The 12,084-nt window shown below is 39.2% G+C and overlaps 1 protein-coding gene across 2 annotated transcripts in view; it reads left to right on the forward strand.

Annotated features, from left to right (window-relative positions):
- ZBTB21 (zinc finger and BTB domain containing 21) overlaps positions 1–4,609 on the forward strand; it is a 32,513-nt gene extending 27,904 nt beyond the window's left edge. The window contains exons 2-3 of one of the 2 annotated variants that reach the window (XM_006870832.1): positions 1,396–3,014; positions 3,615–4,609. In XM_006870832.1, the coding sequence (XP_006870894.1) occupies positions 1,409–3,014; positions 3,615–4,609 (2,601 nt within the window). In that variant the 5' untranslated portion in view covers positions 1,396–1,408. Of the gene's footprint in view, positions 1–1,395 lie in introns of both variants that reach the window. The other variant, XM_006870831.1, reaches the window with a different exon arrangement.
- Positions 4,610–12,084: the final 7,475 nt, after the last annotated feature.

A 12,084-nucleotide genomic window follows, 5' to 3' on the forward strand; every position in this document is an offset into this window, starting at 1 on the left:
CAAATTCCCCCAGCTGTGAGCCTTCCAACCTTCTAAGTATTCCTTTATATGTGGTTCAGAGTTCTGGGACCATCGCCTGAGCCTGCTTGGTCGGGTATTCTGTGTTGTTGTTGGCAGAGCTCTTTGCTACACGTCCACCCGATCCGCCATCCTGTTTGTTCTGCTCCCACTAGGCCGCCTTGTCTCACTCTGTCATAGTAGATAATCTTTGTGAAGTCCCAATTCAAACCCTTTAATTTAGAATTGGAGTCCTGGTGTGGCACTGTAGGTTAAGCACTCGACCTCAAGGTTTGTTTGAACCGCAAGGTCAGCAGTTCAAACTTGCTAGCTGCTCCTTGGAAACCCTATACAGGGTTGCTATGGATGGAAACCGACTTGATGGCACGTAACAACAACAACAAATTTAAAATAGTACTACTTAAGTTTAGAACCTGGTTGAAGTTTCCTTTGTGGTATTGTTGAAAACGATTTTGCTAAGAAAATAGTAATCAAAGAGATTGTCTAGATGTATAGCCTGAGAATGAAAACAAACTTTTTTTTCTTGAACTTTTTTTACCCTTTGTTAAACACCTTAAGTAGGACAAGCAAATAACATTTGTTTATAAATTCCTACCTATTTTTAAAGATCTGACATGAATTCACTTTGCAACCCATTGTTAGCAATTCATATTATATTTAACCACACCGTATATAAAAGTCCTTATCTGACTTTTATAGTCTTTGGGAGTTTTGGAAATTCATAGTTAATCTGAATTTTTAATCTCAACTAATAAATACAACAAGGTAAAAAGCCTATAAGTTGTTGTTAAGTGCCTTCGAGTCGGTTCCGACCCATAGCGACCCTGTACAGGGTTTACGAGGCTGTAAATCTTTACGGGAGCAGAAAACCTCATCTTTCTCCTGCGGAACAGCTGGTAGTTTCGAACTGCTGGCCTTAAGGTTTGCAGTCCGATTTGTAACCACTACGCTACCAGAGCTCCTTTGAGGGGCTTCAAAAAGTTTGTGGAAAAAAATGGAATGAAAAGATAATGGAAATTCCCCATCAACTTTTTGATGTCATTTTGTATTACAAATGTTTGCTTTTTAACTGTTGCTCCCCTACATACCTCCCAAGTTCTAGTAGGCTTTTTGATGGTATGGAACTGCCAATGCTAAAAGTCTTAGATCCTAAAATTCTTCTATTTTAATGATTGAGGACCTTCTTAAGCCTGGGACTTCTATTTTCAGTGTTCTTCAAGTAAGATTGTTCTCTCAGAAACCTCTGTCTGCTTACTCTTTTGCTAAATCTGGGCACCTACATAAAGATGGCTGGTGTTCCCTGCCCTTGAGGGGCCCTCAGTCTCTCAGAGAACTTTTCATTGCACTATTTATAATGGTTGTACATTTGTCTTTCAGATAGACCCAAACAATGGAGGGATTACTGCATTACATAAACCCAGCACATGCCATTTCTCTCCTGAGTGCTCTCAATGAAGAGCGCCTCAAAGGACAGCTCTGTGATGTGCTTTTGATCGTTGGAGACCAGAAGTTTCGAGCTCATAAAAACGTCTTGGCTGCCAGCAGTGAATACTTCCAGAGTTTATTCACAAATAAGGAGAACGAGTCACAAACTGTATTTCAGCTCGACTTCTGTGAACCCGATGCTTTTGACAACGTTTTAAACTACATCTATTCGTCGTCTCTGTTTGTTGAGAAGAGCAGCCTGGCTGCAGTGCAAGAACTTGGCTATAGTTTGGGGATTTCCTTCCTGACTAACATTGTTTCTAAAATGCCTCAAGCCCCCTTCCTGACGTGTCCCAGTAGAAAAAAAGCTTTCATAGAAGATGATGAGAACAGCTCCCAAAAGAGAAGTGTCATTGTCTGTCAGAGTAGAAATGAAGCACAAGGGAAAACTGTTAGTCAGAACCCACCCAATGTAAGCCATACTTCCCGGCCCCCAGCCAGCATTGCCACCAAGACCAGTTCCAGTAAGCCGCATATCCCCAGACCGACTGACCCTCTTCATAGTCTGTCACTCAGCGAAAAGAGTTGGCCACGAGATAGTTCTGTGGGATATACAAAGCCTCTTGAGCGTTCTGGCTCTTTGGATGATCCCAGTAGAATCGATTTAGCCAAAAGGAATACGGGATTGCCTTCAAAGTCGCTCCCAGAGAGAGCAGCTGCTGATGACCCATCAGGTGTGAGTGGTCAGCTTCCAAAAGGAAAGGCCCTGGAGCTGGTTTTGAAAAAAGCACGGCCGCCTGTTTTGTCTCTGTGCAGCTCGTCGGAGGCTCCCTATCTCTTGAAGGAGACTCCCACAGGAGGAGGACAAACTGAAGATAGAAACCTACTGTACTACTCAAAATTGGGGCTGGTGATCCCTTCCGGCGAGCCTGGTTCTGGAAAGCAGAGCATTGACAGAAGTGGCCCGCTGGTCAAGAGTCTCCTCAGACGGTCATTGTCGATGGATAGCCAGGTTCCTATGTATTCACCCTCGATAGATTTGAAATGTCCCCAGGGATCCTCTTCCATGTCTAACGCTGCGCCAGGGAATGTGCTTTGTGTTTTAGCTCAAAATTCATCTTTAAAAGATGGTAGTGAGAGCACGGCCCTGGACAACAGGACTCCAATCCTCTCGCCACATCGCCTTAGGTCCTTCAGTGCTTCTCAGTCCACTGACAGGGAGGCCCCCTCGCCACCGGTCACAGAGGTCCGCATAAAGACGGAGCCCAGCAGCCCACTCCCAGACCCTTCAGACATCATCAGAGTCACTGTGGGGGATGCAGCAGCAACACCGGCAGCAGCCCCAGGGTCAGCAGTCACAAGGGACTTTTCTCTGAAAACAGAGGAGGATCCAAAGGAAATGAGCAGACTCCCAGCCAAGAGGAGGTTCCAGGCGGACAGAAGGTTGCCCTTCAAGAAGCTAAAGGTTAATGAGCACGGCTCTGTGCCGGAAGAGAACTGTGAGGAAGGCTCGAGTCCCAGTCTCCTGGAGGCGGACTTTCCAGATTCTGACATGAATAAAGATGAATTTGGTGAGTTGGAGGGAACGAGACCCAACAAAAAATTTAAATGCAAACATTGCCTTAAGATCTTTAGATCAACAGCAGGTCTTCACCGTCACATTAACATTTACCATAACCCTGAAAAGCCCTATGCTTGTGACATTTGTCACAAGAGATTTCACACAAACTTTAAAGTGTGGACACACTGTCAGACTCAGCACGGCATAGTGAAGAACCCATCCCCAGCCTCTAGTTCACATGCTGTTTTGGATGAAAAATTCCAAAGAAAGCTGATTGACATAGTGAGAGAGAGGGAAATTAAAAAGGCCCTAATCTTTAAGTTAAGACGTGGCAAACCTTTTCAGGGACAGACTAGTTCCCAGGCACAACAAGTCATCAAGAGGAACTTAAGATCAAGAGCCAAAGGAGCATACTTTTGCACTTACTGTGGAAAAGCGTATCGTTTTCTCTCTCAATTTAAACAGCACATAAAAATGCACCCAGGAGAAAAGCCCATTGGAGTAAATAGAGTCACTAAGCCAAAAGAGCATGTCCCTCTTGAAAACCCAGTAGAAAGCAAGGAGGTTTACCAGTGCCGCCTCTGTAATGCTAAGCTCTCTTCTCTTCTAGAACAAGGCAACCACGAGAGATTATGCAGAAATGCAACTGTTTGCCCTTACTGCAGCCTTAGGTTTTTCTCGCCCGAGTTAAAGCAAGAGCACGAGAACAAATGTGAGTACAAGAAGCTGACCTGTCTTGAGTGTATGCGCACCTTCAAGTCCTCCTTCAGCATCTGGAGGCACCAGGTGGAAGTCCACAACCAGAACACCATGACACCCACAGAAAACTTCTCACTGCCTGTTCTTGACCACAACGGCGAAGTGGCCAGTTCTGCAAGGCCGCAGTCTCAGTCTGAGCCAAATAAAGTCAACCACGTGATCACCACCAAAGAGGACAACGTGTTCAGTGACTCTTCTGAACAAATTAACTTTGATTCTGAAGACTCCTCTTGCCTCCCTGAAGATCTCAGTCTTTCTAAGCAACTGAAAATCCAAGTGAAAGAGGAGCCTGTAGAAGAGACAGAGGAAGAGGTGCCCGAGACCAGCGTCGCCCCCAAAGAAGCAGGTACCAGCAAGGATGCCGGGCTATGGCCCTGTGAGAAGTGTGGGAAAATGTTCACAGTACACAAACAGCTGGAGCGTCACCAGGAGCTCCTGTGTTCAGTGAAACCTTTCATCTGTCATGTTTGCAACAAAGCTTTTCGCACAAATTTCCGACTCTGGAGTCACTTCCAGTCCCACATGTCTCAAGCCACAGAGGAGACGGTGCATAAAGAACCCGAAGCGTGCCCTGCACCCACAAACTCTCCCTCCCCACCACCCCTGCCACCGCCACCCCCACTGCCCAAGATCCAGCCCTTGGAGCCTGATAGCCCAACTGGTCTGTCTGAAAATCCCACTCCTGCCACGGAGAAATTGTTTGCACCCCAAGAATCAGACACACTTTTTTACCACGCCCCACCCCTCTCAGCAATCACATTTAAAAGACAGTTCATGTGTAAACTTTGCCATAGGACATTCAAGACAGCATTTAGTCTTTGGAGTCATGAACAAACCCACAATTAAAAAAGACTGACACTTTTTAGCCTGTTATGAAATGTGAGATGGTTCCCAAATTTCAACCTATATTGTGAATTGCATCTAAAGAAACAAAATATTTTTTGGAGAAGAATAATAAAGGTTGCAAATTATTCCTGAATTTCAGTTTGAGGCAAACTGATAATAATTAGTAATAATCTTTGTTCAACTTTAGATAAATTTTTAAATATTGAAGGTCTGGACCTTATAGTAACAGAATGATTTGATCTCATTAATGTTGAAATTTGATTAATCTTGATTGTTTGCATGGTTCCTCATTCCGTGGTTATCAGTATAAACTTTTAATAGAGGTTCTGTTTGTTTTTGATTTTTAATTGATTTGAACTTTAGTGAAATACTGTTAAAGTATTTCTTCATTTGCTTATATCAGACACTGAAGTTCTTGTCTGTTCTTAGCCATGTTCTTGAGTCCAGAATATATCAGGAAGAAGCGGAGTAGTTTGCAGTATGGATTTAGATACTAGAATACTTTAGCAATAAAAATTTTAAACCTCAACTTTAATAAGTTAATCCTGACACTTGATTAAAAATAAATATTTGGTATTTTGTGGTCACGTAGAACTTCTTTTTGTATAAAAAATTGTGAGAAATTTAAATCAGCAATAGTACGTAGTAATACTCAGATGTTTATAAAATCGTAAAAACTTATTAAGACAGACTTGAGAAATGACTTATTTATCAAGGCCTCTAAAGTCCGTATCCACGCACTTCAATAACGAATGATAGGCATGGTACTAACTCTGCTGTGCTGTTTCGTGTGTCAGCTGCACTATGGTTTCAATACAGAATAGAATTTGAGTTACTATCGGGGTTGGGGTTCTCTCTGGTTTCTGATTCAGGAATTGAAAATCAGATAGACTTGAGACAAAAAGACAAGGTCTTACATTGAGCCCATTTTGAGTTTAACATGTCATGAGACATTTTGAGTTTAACATGTCATGAAACATAAATACTTCCATAGAACCCCAGCACAGAAAGGCAGTGCACCTCTGCAATTCTGAATCCCCTCTTACAGAGATCAAAGCAGAGGGAGAAACAGCATGCTGCAGTTACGACATGCATTATAAGAACAATAAAGATGAGGCACAAACTTTTCCTGCCTCTTTATCTCTTGTGAGGATTTCTGTTAGAATTTTTCAGTTGAAGTTTTTTTTTTCCTCTCTTGATAGTACTTCAGGTGATAAAACGTCCATGATAAAACAGTTCTGCTTTAAGAGATACTGCTTCCTAAATTTCATGGAAAAATGGAATGAAAAGATAATAGAATTTTCCCATGAACTTTTTGAAGTGTTAAAATACTACCAAGAGTCTCAAAATGTGTATTTGCTGCTTGTTTAAGGGTCCATAGGGTTTGGACTTCTTTTTTCTTTATTATGTAGGTTAACCATCACAAGCCTCAGTGGGTCTGCTTCAAAGGGGAAAAAATGTATTTCACTTAGGGATGGATTAGGCATATGAAATTAGAAGTGTTATTGAAACTAGAATATCCTTTTAAGGTAAAGTGTACAGATTAAAACTCCAAATTTACTGTAGACTATTTCTACTAAACCCCATCAAACAAAAAAGCAGCTAATTGTGAGTAAGAAATAACTTGCCGGGTACTTAAAATTTCTACTCTAGCCAATTAGAAACTTAACATCCACTGGTCTCCTTATCCACATTCCATGCCAGTGATGGGCTGATCATTTTTTTTATTGAAACAACCATTTTTATGAAATTCTAGTGGACTTTGTACGTTATAGAAATTGTATGAATTTTTACCTTTTATTCTTTCATTTGAAAAATTCAGAGCCCCTCAAATATTTGATTGATTACATCTTACTTTGTTCCTACTTAAATTTGATGGAGAAAGGAAAATTTAAATTGCAGTTACTAATGAAGAAATCTATGCATTTTAAAGACCAACCCTAAGGCATATGATTTTCTATGGAACACCAGGGTGGACTATTGTTCATTCAGTTCATTCCCTGTATAATGTAGTGTTCCTTACTCTAAACATCCTGGTAGCTTTCAAAAGGAGACAGCTTTCCTCTGAGTACAGGAGTATCTGGAGTACTCCCATGATACACAGAATCTTGACATTGTAAATTCAATATCCCAGGACTTGAAACTTTATGCTACATTTTTGAAAAGTTTTTTTAATAATACTGTTAATCAGTAAAAAGTATTTTTGATCTAAGTAAAGACTTAGCATATCTGTTAGGTTAAAAGAAATTACCAGTGTTTTGTCTTGTTAGTTCACATTTTAGTCTAGGCAAGGAACATAAGATTTCAATTAAAATTTTGAACCAAAAACATTTATAATGCAGTTCTGGTTTTTCTATTACTTTTTATACTGTATCTTAAGGGCACTAGGCTGAAAGAGTTTATTTTGGTGGTCAAAAATAAAATATGATTCCTCTCATGTAACTATTTTCAGTGGTAAGTAAAGTAATGAAAGATAGGCTTTATTCAGCAAAGTTTTTTAAAGGATGCTATCTCAGCAAATATTTGGTGTAAAATAAGTTGGCCTTTTATTGTTGCAACTCCTTAATTAGCTAGTAAAGATATTCTTGTAAATGTTTTCTGATTGTAATTAATTTTTGAAAATGTAGAAAGCTCATTATCCCTTGTAAGTATTCAGGATGCCTGCTTTTTTATGCAGTTGTGGAAAGAATATAAAATGTTTTTAATATATTCTTTGTTTACCTGAGAAGTTGTTATTGAATCACTTTCTTTACTTGGGGCGGGGAGAGAATAATAACATAGTATGTGTATGTTTTTATCAGTTACTCAAAGTAAGCAATGGAGATAACAAATATTGTACATTCTTAATGGTAAAATATTTCAATATTACTAGAATGTTCATCTTTGAAACTAGTTAGAGTTTGTATACAATAATAATAATTTTATCAAAGTATAAGATTAACAATTCCACAGTGATGTCATTTGCACTTGCAAGGAGATGAATGCAGTTCTTGGGTTTTTGTTCTGGAATGGATTGTTAATTAACCTGCTCTTCTAAAAAGTGTGACCCAGCAATTAATTGGTTGTAATGGAATCCACACAGAGCCCCCATTGGTGCTATGATCGCAACAGCCTACATAAGACAGGGGCTTAGCATCACCTAATGCAGTAGTAACTCTCTGGTGTCTCTACCTCCCATTCCCCCATGGACTTCCTCGTATACCAGACCATACAGAATCCTTAGTCATGCTTCCTATCAGTTTTATTAATTATAGAATCCTATGTGGTAAATTGCTTAAATGTAGTATATCTTGGATTATATTGAATACTAACGAAATTGTTTCATGCAATTTTTTCTACATTGAATCACATTAGTAACAGAGCAGAAGCGTTTTTAATTTTTCTCTTCCTTTAATTACTCCTTTTTCTCAAAAAATTTACTGATTAATATTCACAAATAGTACCTACTGCATTACTGCATCGAAACCATCAGAAAATTTGGTAAAATCAGTGACAAAGCACCAGCAGCAGTGAAAACAACAGCAAGTGCTTGTGGTACAAGCAGATGAAACCACATTATTATAATCAAGTAATTAGTACAACTCTGGTCTGATTGCAGTAGTTGGTTCAGAAAGGAAATTAGCATAGAGTTTTAACCTTGTAGGTATTTTGATACATGTAAGCTGGTCTTACAAAAAATGTTTTTGTTATAACTAAAGGGATATTTTTATAAAAAAGAAATGAATTTCTGCTGAAACACTGTACTTAAATTGTGTAGACAGTCATTGTGGTGGTGTCACCTGGTGCGGTCTGCCCCTCACTCCCAGCCCCCCTCCTCTCCCGAGCTTTCCTAGTGGGAAATGTGTTCTTTGCTGAAGGTATGTGGTGACTCCCTCTGCAGGCCTGCTGGATGGTCAGGGTGAGGGAAGAGACATTCAGGCACCTGTCAGTATAATTAATGACTCTCAAATTGGCCTTGGTTGCTCTCAAACTGTGTGTGTGCATATGTGTGTGTGTGTATGTGTACATGCATAATCTGGAACTGTAGGAAGTAAAATTTGAATTTTCATACCAGGCAAATAAGTAGATGTCATTCATAACAGGTTTCTTTATAAAGTAGATCTAATTAACCAATTTGGAATATTACAAGTCAATTTCTGAGGCCTCAGCAATGTTTTTGCAATAATTATGAAAAGCATTATTGATTTAAATAATGCTCATAACTATTAATAAGTGTTCTTTAACACTAGCTACTGAACTTTAAAAAATTTTTAAAAACAATTTTTTCTCTTCCGGCTTTAGCACTTTAAGAAATTCCGTGTTTGCATAGTTTTTAATATCCTTGTTCATGCTTCTGAGTGTGCTCTAGCTTAAGGCATTTCCACATGACAGGAGAAAACAAAAACAATCAGTGTTTAGATTTTGGAGACGAGCACGAAGAGATGATGTCAAGTTTTACAAAAATTCTCTGTATGGGCAATCATTTGAGAACCAAAGTATTTTACTGTAAATTTTTTTAAATAATTGAATTCAGTGTTCTGCATCATTGATTATAACTGTCCATATTTCTCAGAAAGTTATACTTGGTTAATAATTGATTTCCAAAAGGTGATGATTTTGTATTGACATTAATCCAAAATTAATTCAGAACTTTCATCGAATAAATACTGTTAAAAAAAAAAAACAACTGAGTGGTTTTCTAGCTAACTATGTTTTGTAATTATATGCCTTAGAGAAAATCATTGTTTAATTTTATTTAGTAATAACTTTTATGGATTGAAAACTCATAGTAAAATAGGATTTCTGTCTAGTGTTAATCCATTGCTTATTTGTATTACAATTCTGTCTGTTTGCTTAAGTCTTGACTAAGAAAGATTGGAGTCAATAAATTTGTACTGTATTTTGTTTTGAGTCAGTCTCATTGGTATGCTTTGGAATTTGATAATGATTAGAGCTTTTTTAATTGATAAGAGCAAAGATAAAGCCCTTCTATTGAATAATAGGGATAGCCACTGAAGAGTATGGGTGATAGAATTTACCCCAACAGTCCCTGGTTGCTTGTAGAATTGAGTTCATATGAAAGCTTCAGTTATTTGGCCCCCACAAATACATGATCACTAAAACCAGATAAGCAGTAATCTTTAGTTATCCCCCACTATTTCTTAACTATTCAAATGAATAGTTTTAAAAATGAGTGGGAATAAATGCAAAGCACTACATTGGTATTTAAGCATAGCAATTCACAAACTAGTTTGATTTCATCATTTTAAAGAACTTCACCCACTTGGTGACTGGTGGTGATGTGCCATCAATTCTGACTCAGCAACCCTATGTAGGACTTCTGAGACTATAAATCTATAAGAGTAGAAAGCCTCTTTCTCCAGAGGAGCTGCTGGTACATCCTAACTGCTGACCTTCGGTTTAAGCAGCCCAACTTGTAACCACTATGTTACCAGACCTTTCACCCACTTTAGCACCGAAAAAAACTTTTTTCACTCCAATGAGTCTCTTATAATACCAGAAAATATTAGTCTTTTCATTATGTTGTTGTCCCTTTTAAAGTTAGGAATTGAGCTTTATGCATTTCAAATTAATTTAACATCAAGTTGACTAGAAAATAAGGAAAGGAAATTGAGAGTGGGTACAATGGAGAGCTATGGTGTTGGAGGAGAATATTGAAAGTGCCATAGGCTGCCAAAAGAACCAATAGATCCATTTTGAAAGAAGTGCAGTCAGAGTGCTCCTTGGAGGCCAAGATGGCCAAACTTTGTCTCTCATGCTTCGGACATACTATCAGGAGGTTCCAGGTGCTGGAGAAGGATATCATGTTTGGTCAGAGAAAAAGAGGAAGACCCCCAACGAGATGGATTGGCCAAGTGACAGCATCGATGGACTCAAGCATGGCAACAGTGAGGTTGGCCCAGGATCGGGCACAGTTTAGTTCTGCTGTGCATAAGGTCGCTATGAGTCGGTACTGACTCGATGGCACCTAACAACAGCAACAGTGGAGAGAGATTCGTGTCTGGTTGCTCACTGGCCTTGGGCTTGCACATAGACCTTTCATTCTTTGTCTTTCTTAGCCCATATCCTAAACTCTTGGGAGTCTCTGGTTGAAAATTTCTTGATCACATACACAGCAAAAAATGACATATTCTTTTCATCTTCCTTTTGCTTTAACATTATTCAATTTGATATCAGAGGAGCTCTGGTAATGTAGTGGTTACGAATCAGGCTGCGAACCGCAAGGTCAGCAGTTAGAAACTACCAGCTGTTCAGCAGGAGAAAGATGAGGCGTTCTGCACCCATAAAGATTTACAGCCTTGGAAACCCTGTACAGGATCGCTGTGAGTTGGAATCGACTTCACGGCACACAGCCAGCCATTGCTTTAGAAACTTAGATTTGCCTTTTCATCATGCTAATAACAGACCTTTCAAGGTATAGGGTGACTGCACACTATATAGATACATAACAGTGACTACCTGTGGTGGGAAAACCAGTGTCCTCCGCATATAGCCGTATCCCACACATTTTGCTATATCATCTTTTATTTTAACTTGGTTCTAGTTAGTTTCCTGCCGGGTGATCAGTCCACTCTCTATTACTTCATCTTGGCCAGAACACAAAAGAAATGTCTGCTGCTTTTCATTTTGACCTTCCCTTCACAATTCTCCTTTCCTGTTGATTGATGTGGAAATGGAGACTCTTGGTGTGGTGCTGTAGGAACAACACTGGGCTGCCAACCTTGTGGTTGGCACCAGCTGTTCTTCGGAAACTCTACACAGGATCGCTATGAGTCGGAACCGACTTGATGGCACTTAAGGATAAATTAAAGACAAGATAAAATCAAATTTGGTTTAGTGAGATGTTTATGGGATTATGTTGTCAAATTTGAGAAAATCTCTGTGGAGCTCTTTCATATGTGGACTGTTCGGCTTTTCCACACTCTACTATTGTGGCATCCACATACATCCAGTGCAAAGTGTCTTGTTAAGTGCTTCTGACGCTGTATATCTTTTCAGGAGCAGAAAGCTTCATATGTCTCCTGCAGAGCACTGGTGGGCTAGAACCAGCAACTTTGTGGTTCAAAGTCCAGTGTTTACGGTACAGAGCCACCACACTCCCCTGAGTATCTTATGACATGTTACTTAATATTAAAATAATATTATGTCAATTTAAAATTGTTCTTTGGTGTAACTTGGTCAAGAGGAATTATCAAGCATGATTGTTACTTCCAGTGAAAATAAAGGTAAAACAGAAGCATATTTTGAAAACATTGTTGATAAATCTGTTTACATTAAAGCTAAGGAAGTAAAATTATAATAAATTATGTTCATAAGTAAAATATTTGAATTTAAAATAATGTTGTTCAGCACCTTCAGTGACCCTGTGTAGAGTTTCCAAGTAGTGGCTAGTGGGTTTGAACTGCCAGTCTTGTGGTTAGCAGCCCAGTTATCCTACGGCACCACCCAGGACTCCTAAAATGATGATGTTGTTG

Source organism: Chrysochloris asiatica, unplaced genomic scaffold, assembly GCF_000296735.1.
Source record: "Chrysochloris asiatica unplaced genomic scaffold, ChrAsi1.0 scaffold00154, whole genome shotgun sequence".
In the NCBI taxonomy this organism is placed as follows: Eukaryota; Metazoa; Chordata; class Mammalia; order Afrosoricida; family Chrysochloridae; genus Chrysochloris; species Chrysochloris asiatica.